We start from the raw sequence: 23459 nt of genomic DNA on the forward strand, positions 1-23459 counted from the left end.
AAATACGAATCATTTAATATTTTGTTCCTGTTCCTGTTCCTGTTGAATTTTAACATTATATATATATATATATAAACAACGCAAGCAAGCTGACGGCACTATCAAAATCATATTTCATTCAGCATAAATTTGAATATATATAATATTTCCCGATACAAATAAAATCCTTGAAGAATAAACAATTATTCAAAGTTCAAATGGGCCAATGCCTTATACCACAAGCCTAACAAGCAATAAAATAAATCTGTTCCTAAGAAGCTTATTGTGTACTCAACGGTAGCTTCGGTAGCCGGGGCTGTACATGCAACTTTCTGCATATTTAACAAGATCCTTTGGTCGAGGCAGATGAGAAGCCAAACCTGTTCACCAAAAAGGGAAGAAGACAACATTATGAACTGAAAAAGAATAACATCATTAACCATTTTTTGTCTAAACTGAAAACACTCCAAGAAACTCACCTAGATCATATGCCTTAGCCGCCACTTTAGCCGCAATATGGGCTGATATCTTCCTGATGTTTGAGAATGGAGGGTAAATCAGTCCCTTATCATAGTTCTCCTCTGATACTTGTGCAGCCAAAGCTTCGGCTGTTGCAAAATATGAAAGGCTCAATCAAGCTATCTATTTCATCGGTTTCTATACATTTTTTCACTCTTCAACACTTCTTTTATATGCTATATATTAATCATGCTCAAATCATCTAATTGCTACTATGGTTTGTATGTACTCACAGGCTGCCAGGAGCATCTCATCACGCACACGGATTGCACCAGAGATGATCAATCCCAACCCAAAACCAGGAAATATGTAAGCATTGTTGGCCTGAAAGACATAAGAAAAAGGTCAGCCACAAACTTTGATAATGTGTGGCTGTTGAATAAGAAAATGCTTAGCGAGTTTTAAGTTAAACCTGTCCAGGAACAAAAAGTTTTCCTTCATATTCAACAGGATCAAATGGGCTTCCACTAGCAAAGATTGCTTTACCCTGCAAAATATGAGAGACGTTATGTGACATGCAAGATTTTTTGTTTGTTTATCTGCTTTATCATTTAACTCCCAATGTGTTGTTCCTTGGCCTATGTAAAAACGAAACAAGGAAAATTTACCTTGCTCCATGTGTAAGCTTCTTCAGCTGTGCACTCAGATTGTGAAGTTGGGTTGGAGAGAGCAAGAATGAGTGGTTTCTACAAGCCAAGAAATATCACAAACATCAGAGATATAATATTCTCATGAGGTAGCAAAAAAATCATTAGAGAAAGCCAGAAAGAACCTCATTCAAGAATGCCATGGTTTCAACCACCTCCTTGGTAAATGTCTTCCCTACTCCAGATGATCCAATCAAAACGGTTGGCTTGATTGCCTGATGGAGGGTGAATTGTAAGTTAGTGTTCAAGAGTAAAGGCTAATGAATAATAAATATTACATGAAATTAAGGAAAAATCTGAGACACTTTCTTTACCTTGACAGCATCTAGTAGCCCCTTCACAGGTTCATGCTCATGTGCCCAAGGCTTTTTGAAGTGCTGAAGTGATTCCAGACGAGAGCTAACAATAAGTCCCTGGAAAGGAACAAACTTGTCATGAGAAACTAGGGAAGAAGAAAATGTAGAAGGAAAAAAAGAAGATTTCATTCTTGTTTTCCAGGATCCTCAGGCATTTACCTTTGAATCCACAAGCCAGATCTTCTTTCGGGTCTCTTCCACTGGAGCATTTGTCTGGCCAACAGAATAGTATTTAGATACTTCATAAAAATGAATAGTAAAAGAAGATTAATACAAAAATCAAGCTATATACCTGCTTTGAAATCTCAAGAGCAATCAGCTCTGCTATACCAGTTCCAGCCTTCAACAACCAAAAGATACAAACAATAAGAATATTCCTCCCAAAAACATAATCATGTATTATCAAAATGAAAAATGAATTTAGGCCTGCAAGCTCTTACCTCTCCAGCACCCAAGAACAAGAAGGTGTGGTCAGCTAAGGTTCCCCCAACTAATTTCAGGGATGCAAGCAATCCTGCTAACACAACAGATGCCGTGCCCTGCATTTAATCAAAGGTCAGAACCATTAGCATGAATTCAAATAAGAAACCATGCACAATTTAAAAGCTTTCAACCATTCTACCTGGATATCATCGTTAAAAACAAGATGAGATGAACTGTATTTCGCCAGCAGATCAAATGCATTATGATTGGCGAAATCCTCAAACTGAAAAAGAATCAAGAAAATTAGTAAAACAATAAACTCAAGCATACCAAGCCACTGATTGCAGGTGTTGAATCTGATATACAACCTGTATGAGAACTTTCTCTCCATAGTTCTGCTTAACTGCGCGCATAAACTCGTCTAGAAGCTCCGCATATTCCTGAACCACAACAAACAACTATCATGTTAACAGAGAAGAAACATCACACTCAATAACTACTGTTGAAAGAATGTACACTCAGTTTTATGCATGTAGTGCCAAGGATGATCAGACCTTCCCAGTTGCACGCCTTTGTCTAAGCCCAATGTAAAACTCATCATTCAGCAACTTTTCGTTGTTTGTGCCAACATCAATGGTAATAGGCAAGCACTGAAATCATACAAGATCACATATAGCAAATTAATATTTGATAGACTATGAATGAGGGAAAGGAAAAGGGAATAGATATAACAGCATTAAGTAGTTCTTACGGACGAAGGGCGAACACCTCCTAAAGCAGTATAGAGAGAAAGTTTCCCAACAGGAATTCCCATTCCCTGAAAATTTTTTAGAGAAAAATGTTATCATAATTGTGTTTATGATGCAGATTTAAGAGACTGGCACTTTATTTTATTCTTTTACCTGGCAGCCAAGATCTCCAAGTCCTAATATACGCTCACCATCGGTCACAACAATAACTTGAATACTCTTTTCTGGCCAGTTTTTCAGTACTTCAAGGATCTTTCCTCTGAAGAATTCAAACACTTAGTATTCTCTCAAATGCTTAGTGAAAAAACATAAAGGAGCAATGCCATAGAAAAAAAAAGGCTTACTTTTCTTTCAAACTGATATATAGACCCTGAGGACGCCTAAAAATGCTTCCGTATTTCTGACAGGCTTCTCCAACCGTTGGAGTGTAAACAACAGGAAGCAGTTCCTCAACATTATCGATAAGAAGCCTGTAGAATAGCCTTTCATTCCTCTCCTGTCAATAGAGAAATGTCAGAGACAGTGAGAAACTCCGAAGCTATGGTTCTTGGTTATATGTTCCTTACAGTAGCATGTGTACTAAAAAATTCCAATTTTTGAAAGAGAGAACTACATGGTGTAGGCAGAGTTATAATTCAGAAAGTACCTGGAGATCCATCATGGCCATGTACCTATGCAGAGGAACCTCATACTGGCGAAGATTGTGCATCAACCTCTTTTCCTGAACATCAAAATAGCAGGGGAATTTAGCCAAAAATCCTCAGATTGAACTGCATTTAGCATACCAATTGCATAAAGGATAAAGCTAGATGCAATTTCAAGTGTTTTGGTTCTGTTCTCTGATCAAAATACGAGTTTCATGTAGACAACATATGCAAATTTTATCACGTAGATTATCAACATGAAAATCTTATTCACTAAAGAAATTGAGTAATAAAGTAATTGAACGTGATACTAAGAAGCAAGTAACCTGAAGTTCCTGATTGAGGACAGCTGGGGGCAAAAGGCCACGCAAGTAATGAGCATCTCTCTCTCCCTCAGTAAAGGCCAGCCCTTTGTTGTAGCGTGGATCTCTCAGCAAACTGTATCCACTGTTGACAAAATTGCAAATGCTTGTTACCACATCAAAATCTAAGCAAGTAAATCAAACATTTTCATTGAAACACAAAAAACTAGCCATTGTGCAGATCACACATAATAAGTCAGCAGAACAGCCTCATAAACCTTTATATCATCAAATAAATCCACTATCTGGTGATCTACCGAACCCAGTACTCCAAACAACACATAGTCCAAGAATGCCATGAAATGTGAAAAAAAAAAAAAAAAAAAAAAAATCTCCCTTTTTTAAAGATGATCAGAAAATAAGTCTGACATAGCCAGAAATGAAACTCCCCCATTAACAAGATGACAGATAAATGACCACAGATCCATACACGTAAACTAAAAGCTACAAAAGACAAATTCCATGTTGTCTTTTTCGACATGTAAAATGTTAAGTAGTGATACCTGGCCACAGAGAAGGTCCATGGAGTGATAAGATGGTCCTCAGTGGCGCTATCCTCACCATACAAGTCCCTCACACCCCCACCATTGGTATAATCCTTCGTGGCAGAAACCTCACCACCATTCTCCTTCAAGGAAATTCTCGACATGATCACTGGCAACAACTTCTGTATGACAGTGAGAATGAAATCAAAATCATGTTCAGTGTATCCACATATGCAATGCAAGCAATGATTTCCACAACTTACTTTGTACCTACGCAGACAAAAACAAGCAGCAGAAAACAGAACACGAGTTTGGTATGTGTCCGAAACAACCTTGTGATGAATCTTATATATAAGCTCTCAAGACACCCTTTTTTATTCCTTTTACTTTGGTTTATGTTGTTATGTGACAAAACTGAGCTAAGTTTCAACGTGAATGAGGATGATGGTGGACCAGTGGCACCACGCGTAATAATTAAATAATGGAAGAAATTGTAGTCCTTTTACAACCCCAACAACATTTATTATTTGATTTCACAACATGCAGTACTTAAAAAACAGTAAATCAAAATAACAATGAGAAAGGAAATTACTTTTGTGTGTGGTAACAGAGTCGCAATATTGTGTCTATGCCTATTGAGCCACATCATGTTGACTTGGCGGAAGATTGAAGTGAAGATTTTTAAAAGAAGCTTTGCAGATTCTCCGCGTTTGGTTGAAGAGTCAATATTGTCCTGCTCATCTAACCAATGCTGCTGGGGCAAAATGGTTAAGAGAGAGAAAAGTTCTTATCTTTATTCTCTTCATTTCAATACAACATATTCATTTCTTCACACATGCCATCTACCTTTCTCTCAACACAAACAAACTCTTACGTTGTTGTTTTTTTTTCTCAGATTTTATATATTTTACTTTTTAAACTTTCAAAATAAATAAATATATATAATCATTTTGATTGAACATCAATCTTTTAATCTTGTTAGACGGCTTTTCAACATTTTATTTAAAGTATACAAAACTTTATAAATTAAAATACATTTAATACGCAGAGAACAATTAACACACTAAATTAAAAATATTATATCTATTTGTTTTTAAAATTTAAAGATTAAATTTTATAAAAAAAATTAGAAAAAATAATTTCTAATTTCAGATCAAAATTTATAAATAAAATTAATCATTTTTTCTACGATAAATTTCAAATGAAAAAAAATTCACTTATAAACCTAACTGTTGTTAAATGCATTTAATAAGAATTTAATGTCTATGATGGGTCTGGATTCTAAAAAGGGCCTTAAAGAATACTCATATTTACATTTTATTAACTATAAAATATAAAAATTTAAACTTTTTTTCATAATTGTGACCTACAGTTTAATTTAAGTTGAGGTGCTAATTTAAGAACATGGCTTGAAGTACCTTACTTCTCCAACTATATGCTGCAAACAGGCTTTTATTTATTGAATCTAATTCCATGTATAACTATGATGTTGATGGCTTAACATAATAATGTAAATAAATAACAGTAATTATTTTACCTTGAGAACTAATTGAATGGGAAATCATGTTAACACTCTAAACTTTGCTAGTATTACAAATATACACTCTAAACTCTAATTTCATCTTTGATATTTAAATTTTATCTTCTCTATTAATTAATTAATTTTATATATATATATAGTTTAATTTTATTATAACTATTCTTCTTATTATTACTACTACTATTATTGTTAAGATTATTATTATTACTCTTGCTATTATTGTTATTTATTAATTAACTCAAACTGGTAAAAAATTAATCAGTTTTAAAAAATATTATAATTAAATTAAAAAATTTAAATATATATTTATGACAAAAGATTAAGTTTAAAAATCATTTAAAACAAAATTAAAGTTTCAGGTGTCTTGTAAATTGAATAAAATTAAGGAATCAATTAAGATAAAATTAAAGTTTGAAAAGAGTAAAATTTAAGTACTTTAGGCTAAATGTTTCTTTCTTTAAAATAATAATAATGTTGGTTGAAATTTTAATTTGAGTTATAATTATGTAATTTTAGTATCCTATGTTAAATTCAATATCTAATTTTAGTTTATCAATAATTTTGTTTAATTTTTATTCTCTTTTTCTATAATTAATTGATGTATTAAAATAGTCAGATCTACAACACGTGGTTGATTCAGATGATATTGGACTTTAAATATTAAACTATCTCGCGGATGAAAAAAATTATTTATTAAAAGAACGATTCAATTGAAAACAACCTTCGAGATTTTCAACCTCTAGTTGGCTTTGGTTGACTTCCAAGTAAAATATTAATAATTCATTTACATGTGTCTTTGAATGGCAAATTTTCTTCACACTTTGAAAGATAATGATATTTAGACAATATTTTTTTGATAACATTTGAACATTATTTATGTGTCATTTTGTGATTGGTCCAAAATCACTCCACAATCAATAATAATAATCATAAACATCATTGTGGAGTGATTTTGGACCAATCACAGAATGACACGTAAGTGATATTTAAATGTTGTCAAAAAAATATTGTCTAAGTATCATTATCCCACTTTGAAAATCATATTCACAAATTTAATTAAAGAAACCTAACTTATTTCTTGATAACATATCCTTGTTAGAAATAATACTTTTTATATTAATGACTTTTAACATTTATATTCAATTTTGTGGGAATTTCAAAAAGATTTGGTTTTCAAACCTTTCAGACACAAAGTTCAATTTTGTCGAAATTTCAAATAGTTTTTTGGATTTCAAACACATAGTCATATTCAAGAATGGGTCATCCATTTGACGTTGAAACGCTTTTTAGCTTTACATTTCTTTGCTTTTATTCACACTACTTCCTTTAATTGCAAAAATAAGAAATAAAATATCAATTAATATATTTAAAGACCTTCCATTATATAAATTATAAAGAACACTGCTGTTTACAATATTAACTTACGGCATTTAAGAGTTTAATTCAATGTACATCTAACATTATTTAATATTCCCTTTATTCTTTGAATTAAGTGTAAATTAAAAATTGGTAAAATAAACTATTTTAAAAAGACTTAATTAGATTTTAATTATCTTATAGATTTAATGTGAATAAGCATAACATATTGAACTTTCACAGGATCTTTATAAGAATAGTCATTTTCATACTGAAACAATTATATTTATTATTCTATTAAAAAGTTCTGGGTACCCTCTAATATATAGTCTTCATTACTTTCTCTTTCTAAAATAATTTAAAAAATATATTGTTTCAAAGTTAGGTTAGTAACAGCAACGGCTGAAAACTGATGTAATTATTATGCATTGTGTTTAGATTAATTTAATTTTTTTACATAACTCGACTTTTATAGGATTTTCCATTTTTTTTTCATTTTAATTCAGTAATTTAAAAAATTATTTACTAAGAAAATATATCTCAAAGTAAATATTTTCGATATTTCTTAAAAGCTAATTAAAATGCATGCAATACATATGTACATACATAATATTTATAAATTAAAATATATAATTATTTCAAAAGAATGATTTTTATGTAAATGACTTGAAAAAGTTTATCGGATTTAAAATACATAATTCAATTGATGATGTATTAAAGAAAACTTATTTTTTTTAGAATTAAAAGTGATTTTAATTCAATGAATAATTCACAGATAATTGTTAATATAAGTCTTTTATACTTTTTCTGACTTTTTATATGTACATAAATGTGAAAGTTTTTTAATAACCTTTTTGGTCAACAAAAAATGGTAGCTCCGCGTTGAGATCAGAAATTTAAAAGTGAAGAAGTTTCAAATAAGACTTCTCTTTTTCTAGAAATCATAAATATGTGATTTTATTTATATCTGAAAAATTAACTTTGATTTGTCCTGTATAAAAATATTAGTAAAAAATTTTCCATTCAAAGTTTTCGTATTATTCCATAATTGTGTTAATTAATAAGTAATTTTGGTTTACATTAATTAATCAAAAAATAACTATATTTCAAATAAAAAATGGAGAAATTATTGTTTGGCAATCATAACCATCCACCAATGAGATGAGTTGAAGGACACATTCTTGGTGTTTGACAAACGAACTTCTCCACAAAGATTCATTAAGAAGAAAGTAACACAATAATTTGGTTAAAGAAAAATTAAAAATAAATCAACTTATTTTTTAAAGAATAATATAATTTTGATTCTTTTTTTATCCTGACGTATATTTATACAAAATTTTATTCAAACAAATTCATTTTATATAATTTCTAGTTTTATTCTATATGTGTGAAAATTCGTGAATCATTGAAAAATAAAAGGAAAAAGAAAATCACCACTGTAGATATTTAGCCACTCTACACCTCCCTGGAATATTTTTGTCACTAAATACACCTCCCCTGGATGTGCTTATCAAGAAGTTTAATTCTTTAGATATACCTAATATTTCTTGCAAGATTTAAAAAATGATTTATGCTTTTAATTTTCAATAAAATTATTATTTGTGTGACATCCCATAAATTATATGGTACAATATCATATAACATGATATTATCATTATAATATGACAAAGTAGTATGAAGATGTACTTAGAAATTATAATCAGTACAGTCATCCAAAATGAGCTGTAAACTTAAACTTTAAGTACATAAGGAGTATCTCAAAATGATAAAAAGGATCTATAAGAAATCCCATAAACTAGGTACAACATAAGAACTACAAAGTTTCTCAAAATATAAATATCTGAAGATCCTAAAAGAATCTAAGAGNTAGTGGCTGGGTCATCTCCCTCCAAAGCTTGCTCCAGAGAAACATCCTTTGACTCTGCTCACATCCAAAGTATTGGATGATCATCGCAAGGGGGAGGGCAAGCACATACAACAACCACAATGCAAGGGTAAGCTAGGTATAAAAAAACATGTTATCAATCGAGTATATCAAGCATGTAATGACAATAATACAACACAAACTATAACTGAATGCATTTTATTGATACCAATGACAGACCACGTGATTTGACCGTCCAGACTAGTATGAAATGTCGAGTTCCAGGGGTTTATGCACTTGTGGTGGCCCTACTGCTTTGCAAAGTCATTGCCGAGGGGTTTCACCCGACCACACACAAGTGTAAGTCCAACCAAACTCATCTTGGCCCATATAAAATGGAGACACCCAAGACTAGGACCCCCTCCTATTCTCACCACATGACTCATCACTCTCTAATTGAGCATGAATGGTCATTAGAATGTCAAGGTAAACCCCATCCTGAACTCCGGCCATTCATACGGTCAATCACGACAAACTACAGTGGCACCACCATGTAACCTCCCTTGAGGATCATGGAATTACGTCCAATAACCATACTTTTCACTTTAAACTTAAATCATGCCAAGATACATCGAATACCGTAATATTATAGCATTGAATCCATTCCATATACATTAACAGACAATAATAGTCCAAGAAAACCACTAAACAACCCAATACCCTTAAACTCATACTTAGACAAAGAAAAAGAGTCTTAAACCATCACCAACAGTTCCGGAAGGGTCAAAAACCCCCAGAATGACCTAAAGAACGACCTAAAGAACGTCCAGAAGTGATACCCGGAACCCCTAAAACCACTCAAAACTGCCTAGATGATTTTCTGACAACAATAATCGATTATTACATATGATAATCGATTATTTACGTATGATAATCGATTATTACATGTGATAATCGATTATTTACGAGAACCTTGAAGAAAATATGATATTCTGACTAGAATAATCGATTATCAAGTAGGATAATCGATTATTCTTATCAGTATTTAACAACAACCTTATTTTTCTGGTTTTCGATGCATCTAAGACACTTTAATGAGTTTCTAACACTCCCAATTTGATCTATGTGATTAATTAGACTTGCCTAGTTGTTTCTAAGCATTCTTAATCCCATAATTTAGTGTTTATGCAATCAATTTCCCTTCTAGGACTTCCATTTGATGAACTTAGGGTGCTAAATCTGAATTTACCAATTTGAAGTTGTTTTGAACCATTTTATCACTTCCTACAAGTCACATATGACTTACCTAAGTTGTCTAAACTGACTAGAACTATCTGTAATACCTAACTCTCCATATGACTATATTAGTTCCTCTAATATGACCTTAACTCAAATAATGTACCTAATTACTATCTAGTAGCTTGTTTAACATAAATTACTACACCTAATTACTCAATATCATCATTAAACCCTACCCATACTGGTTCATAAGTAAAATTCCACAGTCCCATAATTTATCAGGCAATTATCAATCCAAATAACATACCAAAATTTCCAAAGTTCAGTACAATTAACATCCACACACACATTTCATACATGCAGTATATCTTCAATTCAAACAACAATTTATTAAATACACTTTCAAATTTACAGAATAGAAATCAAGACCTAGCTTCCCTTACCTGTTGAATGAAGCAATTTAGCTCACAGGCACCCTAACTTTCAGCTTGCCTTAAACGAATTTTCCACAGAATCCTATAAACCACCAATTTAGGATAGAGATTAGGTTTTAAAACCAGATTTTGAACTGAGAATTGGAGAAAAGGACTACCAGTAACATGCAACGAAGAAAATTGCATGATCTGAGTTAGAGAAAAACACGAGAAAAAGGGAAAAGACTTACGTACTCTAACTTAAGAATTTGATCGGTCGAAATTGTAGCTTTCAACTCCAGGATTGTTGAGGAACCCCTTGATCAACACTAGAATAGTTCAATCTAGAGATATTTGAGAGAGAAGGTAAGAAGCTTTGGAGAACAAGTTATAGGAAGAAGGTGTGCTAAGTTAATGAATCAGTTCATTCTTTAGTTCTCTACTTTAGTTGCTGATGGGTTTTAATTATAAAACCTGCTTCTATTTACTTAATACCTTTGTCATCCCTTTAATATTATTTTCAGGTTATTACAATTTGATTCTCAAATAAATAAAGAATAATAGATTCATGGATTATATTAATAGGATTTATTTATTTATTTTTAAGTTATTGTGTAATTGTTTTTATAGATGATATCTTTATTTATTCTAAAAAAAATCTAAAGAATATGAGAATATTTTTTGCAAATTTTGAAAAATAAATAAGTATATGTTAAATTGTCCTGAGTGTGAATATTGATTAAAAAAAGTATGATTTTTAAGGCTTTTTGATTAAAAAAGTATAATTAGGGTATGTGATTTTCAGAAAAATAAAAAAGAGTATTAGTAAATCCAACCAAAGTAAAAGTAGTTTTGCGGAAACACCAAAAATAATTATTGAGATTGGTAGTTTTCTAGGTTTGGCAATATTATAATATATTCATTGAAATTTTTTCTAAAATAGTTGTCTATAATGAACTTACCAAAATATGTCAAATTCAATATCTTAAGAAAATGCAAAAATAGTTTTCAAGATCTTAAAGAAAATATTAATCACTTCACCTGTGTTAATATTACTTAATTTTATTAAACATTTATGATATTTTATGATGCTTCCAATATGGAATTAAGATGTATTTTATGTAAAATAGAAGTGTAGTGACATATGCTTCTAGTAAACTAAGAATATATAAGATAAATTACTTCATTCTTGATCTAGAATTAGTTGTCATTGTTTTAACCCTTAAAATATGGAAATGTTATGTTTATGATGATAAATTCGAGTTTTTTAATGATTATAAAAGTTTCAAATACTTCTTTTATTAGAAGGAGTTAAATACAAGACAAAGAAGATTGATGAAATTTTTGAAAGATTATGATTTTAAGTTACGTTACCATAAAAAAAACGTTTTAAGTAGAAAATCTTTACATGTCTCTTCATTGATGATCTAAGAAATGAATTTGTTAGAAAAATTTAGAGATATAAATTTGTCAATCACATTAAACCATGATAAAACTAAATTAAATTTCATTTAAATCACTAACAATTTGCATAAATAAATCAATAAAACTTAAGTAATAAATTCATTCGAAGAGAAAAAGAAATTAACAGGACAAAAGAATAAATAAAACTTTGACAAGACATGATTGTTAAGGTTTTAGAATAGAAAATGTGTGTCTATAGATTAAAGATGAGAAAATTAAGAAAATGTGTATAATTAAGAATAAATTAAGCACACATTCAAACACGATAAAAAATGTACCCAAATTTTAAGAAAATGTTTTAATGATCCGAAATGAAGAAGGAAGTAGCATAATATGCAATAGAATGTGTAGCTGTCAAAAAGTTGAGATAAAACACCAAAAGTTACAAGAATTCTACATTATTGTTTATAACAATGTTATTTTATAAATTTGACATCATATTTAGTAATGAAATACTAAATTACAAGTTTAAGTTTTAAATACATAAAAGTTATCAGTTTTATAAAATTATCATCTCTCTACAATAACATTTTTTTTCTTAATTATCTATACTTCTTTCTAACTTCCTAACTAAACCTTGTAAACATGTATTTTTTTTATCAGATATCACTCTATAGACAGTGATTGGGAATACCGAGCAAGAAAGATTAAGAAAAACTCATAAATATTTTAATTGATTTAAACTATTTATTACAAATTTATATATTCACGTGGCGTGCTAAGACATATGAACGTCTAAGATGACAACTATTTCAAGACCGTACGGTAGGTGTCCGATTAACCCTCACTAGCAATGTTGGACTCCCAGTCTCTACGATTGGCATAAGATTTAATCCCATGAAAATTAAGGTAAATAAGAATTAATGGTAGTGGGTGGCGATTGGGCCGAGATTAAGAAATCATTAATCACATACTCATGCTAGAAAACTATAAATACAGGTCAAAGATAAGAGGTAAAGAGAATTTTTCTCTCTGCATTTATTTATTGCATATTTATTACTGATCCGAGATTAACTCTACGGTTGTTGAAATTGACTTAGATATCAGAATGTCTTGACAAACATTTTTTCAGACTGAAGATATAATCGAGAGGAGATCGATCGAACGACTTATAAAAAAATAGACAGACAACAAAGAAAAAGAAAATAAATTATGAAAATATTGGTGAGTCGACCTTACTGTGAAAACAATTTTAAATTTTCATTATCTATATATTTATTTTGTTGAAAACAAAAGTTCACACGAAACTGTACAGCATGGAAAGCCATGAAGGCTACAAAAATATAGCTTTAATTCGTAGATTCTAATATGGTTTAAAAAATGAAGTCAACTAGTTTTTATTCTTGCTTAAAGGTAGTGTGAGACATGATTGCAAAAGCAGCCTCTGAAATAGTTAAAAATTTGACAATATTATATTAAATGCAGCCTTAGGTCATGCATATAAAGAATTATAAACTTTGGTCACACATAATAAATTGTACATAGCTATAGGACAACTTAATAGCAAGATATTAAAATTAATATAAATAATGAATAGAGAAATTCCTCATACTTGAATATGTCTTTATTTACATTAAATAATATAGTTAAAATATAGTGTGGATGCCAACCAACCACAACTTCATTCCTCACAGATCATGCATACTTCAGCTCTCATCACTTGTACATCATTCTATGTTATTTAAATTAAATATTTTATACATTATTTTTTTTTGCATTTTTTTATACATTTTAGAATATTTAAAATATAATTAATATTTTAATTAATATCAAATTATTTAGAATTTTAATTAATATTATAATTAAGATTAATACTTTAGTTAAAAATATGATTTAAAATCAGTATTATATTAGGATTATAATTTAACATTAATGTTATTAAGATTATTATTGACATTATAAAAGAGTTTATAATTTTTATTAAATAAAATTAGAACCAATATTATAATATTATTTAATTATCCTTAATTAAAGTAACATTCAATCTAAGATTATAATGAAGATAGGTGTAAAAGTTGATTTAAGATTAAATTAACATTCAAAAAATGTTGTCTTAATAAGATCTATACTAACATTATAGTTAAATTAAAATTTATAAATACCATTAAAGTTTTAATTAATTAACTAATTTGAATTAAAATTTGAATTAATATTTAAATTAAGTTAAGATAAATTAGGATTAAAATTAATATTATACATATTAAAATCAGTTGTAGTTAAAATTTTTCAACAAAGAAAGAGTGTGAATTGGTTTCAAGTGATTTTTTTTAAAAAATGTTGAAATGTTGAGTCTTTAAATTTTTCACTTAAAAAAATGGAGGATTGATTAAAGATAAAAGAAAGAACACACAAATTTTATATTCAACTTGAATTTATATTTTCTTCTAAGTAATATGAGCTTGAAATGTTTTTCACTATAATTATAGGGTTTACATAATTACAAGTCTACCTTAATAATCTTAAACCCTAAGATATAAGAATCAATCTCTAAATATAATAATTCGCACAATTACATGAGGATAGACATAGTGAGAAAACTATAAAGTTGAACAATACAAAAAGTAAAAAGAAAGTGTAGATATTACTAATCAATTATATGTTAAGCAAAAAACCATACAATTAAACTCATCTTGATGTCTTATTGAAATATCTAACTCTTGTTTTCTTGAAAAATTAAAAAAAAACACTTCTTTTCTTATATAATCAGCTTTTGGATGTATGATTTCATGTTTTTGAAATGAGAGAAAACTTGTATTTAAAGAAAAAACCTCTTGTTGATGTTATTAAGCAATTATAAGAATATCTTAATCGATTAATATCATTCAAATATATGAAATATTAAAATTTGGTTACATTTTTACTTATTATGTAAGGATGATAATTGATTAAACCAATTTATATGACTATTAAGTATTTCACAATATAATTTTTTATACCAAAGATGTTTTTAATTGATTTAACTTACTGAATTATATAATGCTCTTATCAGATTGCAAACTTACTGAATTATATAATGCTGAGTTTCGATTATATAACGCCGACTTGTTTATCTAAGCTCAGACATCATCAATTCAGCTCGGACATTATAAAATTTATATTTATATACTTTCCCTTTCAACAATATGATGCAGAAAATAAATTATTATTAAAAAGTGTAAAAAGGTAATATTAATTAGATCATAGATTATATTCCTATTGTGATTTGTTAGATGCAGAGGAGTTAGTCTTTGAAATATTTAAGGGTAATGATATATTTCTCAGGGTCTTTTTATTGTCTGCTTGATGAAGAAAAGAATTTATCAATGTGGAAAAAAAAAAATATCCAACATTACTTCTAAAATTTAATTTGTTTTGTAAAATGTTGTTTTGAAGTCTAATTAACACTGTTTAGAATATTTTCTGCATGTAATTAATCTCACAAATTCTGTCAAAGCCAACAAATCCTTCTTCCAACAGTTGTCTTTTTTTAAAAGGCTTGTTTTATTGAAAAATACATTTCAAATTATGTAATCTAAAATATAGTTTTTTATTATGAATTATATTTATTTTTATGTTGAATATTCTATATTATATAATCCAAGACATTCTGGAATTATACAGTCTAAAACTGAAACTGAAAATATTAAATAAAAAATGTCCTACAAACTCTTGAGTTTTAAGAGATACTTGAGCCAACACTGATGTTTTGTTCAAATGATTGAGGCCAATAAAGCCCTAATAAAGAGAAAAAGATTCGAACACCTTCGTCGGTGCATGATATTAATAACAAATATTAGTAATATCAATAACAATAGTATTAATTTCTACAAATTTATTTTATAAATTTTATTTTTATATATCAAATCATAACATTCCAAAATTTATAGTTTTAATAATGTTAAAGAATCATCACATTTTCAATAAACAACATTTAAGAAAACATATAAAATATAATTATAATTATAATTCAAAATTTATCTACAAGATATCATGTATTAAAAATTTTAAGAATATCTATAAATGACCTAAAAGTTCTTTAAAAAAGTGGAAGTAAATAAAGCTACTCTAGCTATTTTCACATGAATACCTATGTCACCTAACATCTGTTCAATAAATATTTTTCTCGGTTCATACCAATTAGGTAATTATTGTCAAAGAAAAAGAATTCAGCAAACAAATAAACACAAGCAAAAATTAGGTGATCATTGTCAAAGAAAAAGAATCAAGCAAACAAATAAACACTAGCAAAAGATCTTCTGTCACTTTTCACGACATAACCACCCCTCTCTACTTGAGGTTGAATGACTATTGGAATGTAAGGATCATCCTTCATTTCGAAACCCCTACAACAATACATTACACTGAAGCACAACACCAAGATTTTTCCCACAAAATTCTTTTTACCAAATACTTAAACTGAATACACATCCACCATTACCATTCACATGATATTCATAAGTATCAAGAACTATACATAACATCATAATAACCAACTTAAAAACAAACAATAAATTAAAGATCACGAAAACAACATAAAAGGCCACAAACAGGGTGCCCAATGAGCCAAACTTCTTGCCCACCAAGAGAACCTTTTGCCCAAGGAATTACGAGAAATAGTGGTCCAACCTTGCAATGGAAAAATGACGTTCAATGCCCAATTCAACCCTTCAACACCCAAAAGTCGAAGAGCTCATTGACTTCGTGGCGCTTAACGCCCAGGGTGATTCTCAGTATCATGGAACCTAGTGGCTCTCGGGTTTTGCAACACTCAGTGTCTTACAAGGTCGCTCAACGCTATATAAGACGACAACAACTTGATTTTTTGATTTGATTCCATCCTAAACCTATCCAAACGACCAAATTAGTATTTTTAACACAAGAATTGATTCGAAAACATGTTTATAACTAAAATTGAGTACCGATATGATTAATTGGTCAAGAATGAGATCCACCAGATCAAACCAATAACTCAAACTCTATATGTTATAAACTATATTTTAGTGATTTAAGTGCTAAACAAGTTATAAACGACTCAAAAACAGATCCCAAACATTTAGTTTCTTCCCAAACCAACTCTTCTAGATTTTTACCTGTAAAAACCTCAAATTAAACCAAAAATCAACCCAAAACTCTACCTATTGACTATGCAACAGTAGGTTCTAACCAATTATAACCTCAATACCTCTTCTCAAGTGATCGAAACAGGTAACAATCAACAAGCATTTAGAGCAATACTCTTCCAACTCAGTTGATACACATTTAATTTAGTTTCAAGCATCAATACTATCATATAATACTATAGCAAGCTATCTACTTAACACCATACCAAATTAATTTCCATTCCAATTAAGCACCTCAAAACAAATTATCAAACTTAATAAGACTTTAGAAACAAACATTTAGCTTCCTTTACGTGATAGAAGCTAAAACAGCTCGAAAGGACCTAAAGTCGCTTCCTCAACTTAAAGAGCTCTATTTGCACCTCCATGCGATTTAATGAAAATACATCCAGGGAGCTTGATGGTGATCCATCCAAGGAGCCACAACTTGAACCAGGTTAGGAGAATGGAAGAATAGGAAAGGCTTCAAGGACTTATAATCTTGTGTAGATGGTGTGTCAAGCTTGTTTTTTTCCTTCTAAAGCCTTGTAAATATGTACATATATCTTTCTTTAGGCTTTATATTTAGGCCAATGACCTACCCATCAAAGTAGCTTAGTAAATGTATACAATTTTGAAGATTTCACTACATCCAACTATAGGGAATACATGCTTAATAGTCAAATGAAAACCTTTTGAGTATACTTTCCAACAAAAAAACAATAAACTCATTTGGAGTTCTGTGGAGGAAGTTGATTCAAAAAGTCAACAAAGGTCAAAACTTTCAAGATGTTGTTAATTGGATTAGTTTTAGACTTTCAGTGTCCTTTTAGCTTGTTAAGAATATTATAGTTTGAAGGAAGCTCCCATACATCTCCTTGAACGAATTCAAAGGGAGAAGGCTCTCATGCATTTTCCTTGAACAATTTCAAAGGGAGAAGACTCTCATTCACCTCTCTTGGATAATTGGAAACTTAAAAAAGAAATTTAGTTTAATGTACTCTTCTTCCTCCTAAGAGTTTTCATTCTTGAGTAAGAGAAGAGCTCTACCTCTCGTAAACATATCTTAAAAATAAATGTTAGTGAAACTTTGTGAAATTGTAATCTCACTTTTTTCTAAAATCACTTAGGTTATCTTATTCTAAGACTCTTCTTAAACTTTTTCTTCTAAGGTTGGCCGAATCTCTTTTAAGTGCTCTCTACAAATCACTTTTCACATCACATTTACTTCATCAATCAAGTCTTCTCCATACTACTCTAGAATTTTTCATTAAATTTTTTGAAAAGAGTTCCATCATATCAAAACTTCATTGTTTTCTTAAAAAAAAAATAAGTTCCTTTGATTAAAAAAATAAATATATTCTTAGTTTTTTTTTATATTAAATACACTATTAATTCAATATAATAGATCACCATAAAAAACAAGAGTTAAACTATTTTATTGTTATAATATTATTTTTTTATTATGAAATAAATGTAATATTTGTAAATAAAGCTGATTCTCCTGCATTGTAAGGATTGAAAGCAAATTACCAACATATTACTAATTTGGGTGAGAAGACCAAGTAATAGATCACAGCATTTTTAAAGTATATTTTAATACTTTCATTTAAAAGTGAGTATATTCTAGATTTTTCATTTTATTAATTAATATTAATTAATGAAAGAGTTTCATAAATACTATACACTAATGGGAACTAATTTGAGATGAATTGAAATTTTAAACAAAAATAAATTGGTTTACTTAAAAGAAATCATCTTACACTTTTTAAGTTTTTTATTCAAATATATTTAATATATATATATATATATATATATATATATATATATATATATATATATATATATAACAGTATAAAGTTAAATATTTACTATAATAACTATGCTTTAGATAAGTTGTGAGAATAATGTAATAAAGAACAAATATGTTCAATCTTGAACGTGTTCAATAATTTACTAAATTAGCTATATTAATATCATCACATGTGATATTAGTTTTTATCTTAATAAAAATGATAGAATTTGTAAATTGATAAAAATAAAAAAAATTATGGAATTCTTACAACACTTATATTTAGGACTATCTAAAACAACTAGACTTTGTATGAAATTTCTCAACACAAGAAACCCTTAAGTAATATGAAGTCAAGATAGGGTATAGATATTCAAATATGCTTATATTAAGACTCAACTATAATTTTATGTAAAAAGAATTTAATTCATTTCCTTTCATATTCTTAATCTTTAACATTTTTGAATAATGTCTCCATTACAAACTAATTATTTTTTAATATTTTTAAATTTTAAGTACAACATATATATGTACTAAAAATACTTATTTAAATTAAAAATACATCTTACATATTTGGAAATATTTATTTAAATTAATAATATAAAAATAAACACATTTATTATAAGACATATTGAACCATTTTCTAATAACAATTATATTTATTTATTATCTAAATTTTTTTCTAAATATGCATTTCATATATTTTATTTTAAATTTATAAAAAAATAAACTGTCTAAATACTAAATTTATTACATTCGTACAACATATTTTAAATCACTTTTTTTTTAATAACATAATGAACTAAAAAACATTAATATTTTTTGTAATTGTTATTATTTTATTTAAAAAATATACTGTCGTTTCCACTTCTTTAAATAAGAAGAAATCACTGAAACTCATTTTCCCCCAAACTAAAGAGAGAAAAGTTGTTAGGGTTTCACTGCATGTTTGGTTCCTAGCCGAGAAATTTAATCAATAGAAAATTGATTTTTCATTGAAAGAGACGAATTTGAGTTCATGGACCGCTTGCGTCCTCGGAACCGAGAGGTTTTTTCTGGATTTACAAATGCAGAGGTATTATTATAATATTATAGTTATAATGACTATAAGTGTTATATCTTTCTCTTCAACTTATTTTCTGTCTTTCCTAAAAAATGAACAGTTTTCAAATGCTTTAATCATGTTTATCTGAGTCTGTTTGGAATTAGTTTAGTATGACTATAATTATAAAGTGTGTAGTCCAGGGTTCTTTGCTTCAAAAATGTCATGCATGTCTTTATAACTATAAAGTTAGTGACTAGTAAACTGATATCTTGTGGGAAACAACCATAACTATGAACATATTGCAGTTTGAACAGTCTAAAAGCCTTTATTGCAGATCTCTTTTCTAAGACCTGATTGTAGAATGTAGAGGGTGTATTTTTGCATGTCCTGCCAATGATTTGAATTTGCTGTGTTATGACAAACAGATTGAGAAAATGAAAAATTTCTTGAAAGAACCTAAAGGGGTAACATGGGGCAGAGAATTTTACCAAAAACTGGCTGGAAGTTTCAAGTGAGTTTGATTTATTAATGATTTTGGATTATTTTCTAGTAATAAATGAATTATTGTCATTGAGGAATGTTTGAGTGTTGCAGTCGTTCCACTGGTCGTGCGGGGAAGCCTGTCATAAAATGGACAGAGGTTAATGCTCTTTTTCACTAACACTTGTTTTATTTACTTAATGTCCTGTACATATCTTTCAAATACTACAGTTGTATTCAGATATTGTTTACTTTTGTTCTTTTCTAAAGTAGTTTTTTCATTAATCCTTTATTTTGGGAAAAATTCTAGATTGAAGGTTGGTTTCAGGCGAGGCTCCAAGACTTACCACAAGTCCCTAACAGTGAGTTGATGGTTCCTAAATGTAAGGAAGGTGAGTCTTCTGATGGACCTTATGGTTCATATCATAGTCAGTAGTTATGCTACCTTCAAGCATTCTTACGATCAAGATTATATTATTTGGTATAACAGTAGCATGTGTCATCGATAATTGAGTTATGATAGGTTATCTAATTTATGGTTGATGTCTATGGTGTCTGTGCAGTCTTCAAATATTGAAATAGTCATCAACATTGAATTATTTAATATAATTGCAGCTGCCTAAGTTATGGCTTTTATGCTGCTTTATTTTATTAGGATGTGTTTGGTTGAACAAAATATGAAAATGAAAGTGATAACAAAATTCTCTCCAGAAAACCTTTTTCACTTTCTATTTTCCTTCCCCTTTTTGGTATAGTTAACTGCTAGACTTTCATTTATTGATATATCTGAGGAAAGTCCTGATTAAATCTGGTGAGATTGTGCCTGAACTGATTGTTTTACAGTAGATGTTATGCAAGATCCATCAGAGTTGGAATTTGAAGCAAAATCATCAAAAGACGGGGCATGGTAAGCACATGCAGATTATTGTAGTTAGCTTAAATTATCTTTAACAATCTGTGTTTATGATGTATTTTGAATTTTAATGTCACTGAATGAAGTTTCCTTGTATAACCTTTCAGAAGCATTAAAAAAAACTTCATGCCCACCATTATAAACCCACATGTGGATTATAGTGTTTATTGGCATGGTTATTTTGGAAATCCTTCAATTGTTGATATTGATCATATATCTGTGTCCCCTTGACATGCATTCCATGTTGGTAGAAATGTTGTTTAAAGTCTTCAATTATGGAATATATCTCTAGTTCATGTAAGATCAGACTTACATCCCAGTGATGGTGGGATAGAGAAAGTAATTTAAATATTGGCATAGATATCTCTTTTGGGCTATCTTATTATTAATTAATGATTGCGTTATCGTTAACATGGAAAGACACATTCTGTGTGGCTGAACTTGTCCACTTCTTTCTTTTTGCATTTGCTCCATTTTATTGTATTCTAAGATAGAACTGTTGTTGGAGTTCCCTTGTAGAGATATCCTTAAGGTTCTTGTATCTATATAATTTTATTATTTTCTTTATTCTAAGTTCTAATACAATTGTTTTCCCTCTTTTTAATAAAGAGACAGTTATGTGGCTGCTTGTGGATTTATCCAGATAGATTATATAAATGGTGCTTTTTCACACAAACAAACAAGATGATTATGTTAGTTCTTGTACCTGGACAGTCCTGTCTTTCATCACTTTGTGAAATTCTAAGCTAGCTGCTTTTTTCATTCTTCTAGTGAAGGATATTTTGAAGTTTAACAATCTATACCATAATACTATAATGGTTAACTTGTTAACCGAGAAGCTTGGTCTCTATTATTCTTTCCCTGCTGAAATATTCTAAAGTGTTATATTTTTTTCCTATTGGTTGAACTGTACTTTTCCATCTTTCTTTTTAACCTTCAATTTTTTATATTAATTACTGATTCTCATAAATTTTATTGATCTGCTGTCAATTGTAACATAGAAGTACATTATATTAAGCATCAATGTTCTGATCAATTTATCTATTTCTAAATACTGTGTAATTGCAGGTATGATGTTGAGGCATTTCTTGCTCATAGATTTCTTAGCACAGGGGAAGCTGTAAGTTTCAACAATCATGATGTTGATACCTTTGTGTTACAAGACTTGTTAATGAATTGATAAATTGTTTTCTCCCATAGAAGTTACTAGATTTTTCCATCTGAGACACTCTTGCATTTTGTTAAAGGAAGTACATGTCAGATTTGTTGGATTTGGAGCTGAGGAAGATGAGTGGATCAATATTAAAAGTTCAGTCCGCCAACGCTCTATACCATTGGAAAACACGGAGTGTTCAAACCTAAATGTTGGAGACTCTGTCCTATGCTTCCAGGTGAATTAGGCTGAATTTCCTCACTTAAGTTTTGTTATAGTGCATCACTGTAACTGTATTTAACTTGACAGTTCCAATTGAAATTTAGGAGAGGAGAGATCAAGCAATTTACTTCGATGCTCAGATTGTAGAGATCCAAAGGAGAATGCATGATATTAGAGGTTGCAGGTGTCTCATCTTAATAAGATATGATCATGACAACAGTGAGGTGCATAACATTTCTTCAATTGGATGTGTTAACGTCTCTGTATGTAATTTACAATCTTTAATGTTATGTCTATCATTTCTAGGAGAGGGTTCGATTGAGAAGACTTTGCCGCAGAGCAAAATATTAGGCGTATTTGGAATGAATTATTTTGTCATCCCAGATGAGTTTTCAAGCATTCGTCCAATAACCTGGGTGCAGTTGGAAGCAGCTTGCACGGCACTTGACATGAAGTTTTGGTGGAAAAAAACTATTGGAAATGGTTAATAGTCAATTAGATCTTTTTGTGCTTATCATTATTAGTATATTAGACAGTGGACAGTCAAAGACGAGTAAGATTCAATTACGTACACTTGTGGTGACTCAATTGTTGAACAGATGTTTTTGTTTTTCATTATGGTAAGATAGGTAACTCCCTCATTATTATTATGTTTTTGGAACTGAATGAAATTAAGGTTGAATGGGTAGAATTAAGGTTTATTTAATGAATACATATGCTTTTGTGATCATACATG

The 23459-nt window shown here is 29.4% G+C and overlaps 2 protein-coding genes across 5 annotated transcripts; one reads left to right on the forward strand and one right to left on the reverse strand.

Annotated features, from left to right (window-relative positions):
* Positions 1-97: 97 nt before the first annotated feature.
* Positions 98-4941, reverse strand: LOC106759749 (NADP-dependent malic enzyme). 3 transcript variants are annotated; one of them, XM_014643077.2, is made up of 20 exons: positions 4757-4941; positions 4183-4346; positions 3644-3764; positions 3320-3394; positions 3018-3169; positions 2827-2932; positions 2676-2741; positions 2479-2574; positions 2293-2364; positions 2124-2207; positions 1942-2040; positions 1794-1841; positions 1661-1714; positions 1460-1558; positions 1271-1360; positions 1107-1184; positions 911-985; positions 732-822; positions 459-587; positions 98-359 (listed from the first exon to the last, which is right to left on the reverse strand). In XM_014643077.2, the coding sequence occupies exons 1-20, from the start codon at positions 4811-4813 to the stop codon at positions 271-273; spliced, it is 1845 nt and encodes a 614-aa protein (XP_014498563.1). In that variant the 5' UTR covers positions 4814-4941; the 3' UTR covers positions 98-270. The 3 variants fall into 3 exon arrangements, with proteins under 3 accessions (XP_014498563.1, XP_014498564.1, XP_014498565.1); XM_014643078.2 differs by lacking the exon at positions 4757-4941 and adding an exon at positions 4428-4558; XM_014643079.2 differs by lacking the exon at positions 4757-4941 and adding an exon at positions 4435-4544.
* A 14882-nt stretch (positions 4942-19823) lies between these two features.
* LOC106761314 (protein SAWADEE HOMEODOMAIN HOMOLOG 2) lies at positions 19824-23373 on the forward strand. Of its 2 annotated transcripts, none has more exons than XM_014644854.2 (9): positions 19824-19985; positions 20381-20466; positions 20550-20595; positions 20746-20827; positions 21279-21342; positions 22417-22468; positions 22596-22739; positions 22828-22947; positions 23030-23373. In XM_014644854.2, the coding sequence occupies exons 1-9, from the start codon at positions 19929-19931 to the stop codon at positions 23072-23074; spliced, it is 696 nt and encodes a 231-aa protein (XP_014500340.1). In that variant the 5' UTR covers positions 19824-19928; the 3' UTR covers positions 23075-23373. The 2 variants fall into 2 exon arrangements, with proteins under 2 accessions (XP_014500340.1, XP_014500341.1); XM_014644855.2 differs by having other exon boundaries at positions 21282-21342.
* Positions 23374-23459: the final 86 nt, after the last annotated feature.

This window comes from Vigna radiata, chromosome 5, assembly GCF_000741045.1.
Source record: "Vigna radiata var. radiata cultivar VC1973A chromosome 5, Vradiata_ver6, whole genome shotgun sequence".
Classification (NCBI taxonomy): domain Eukaryota; kingdom Viridiplantae; phylum Streptophyta; class Magnoliopsida; order Fabales; family Fabaceae; genus Vigna; species Vigna radiata.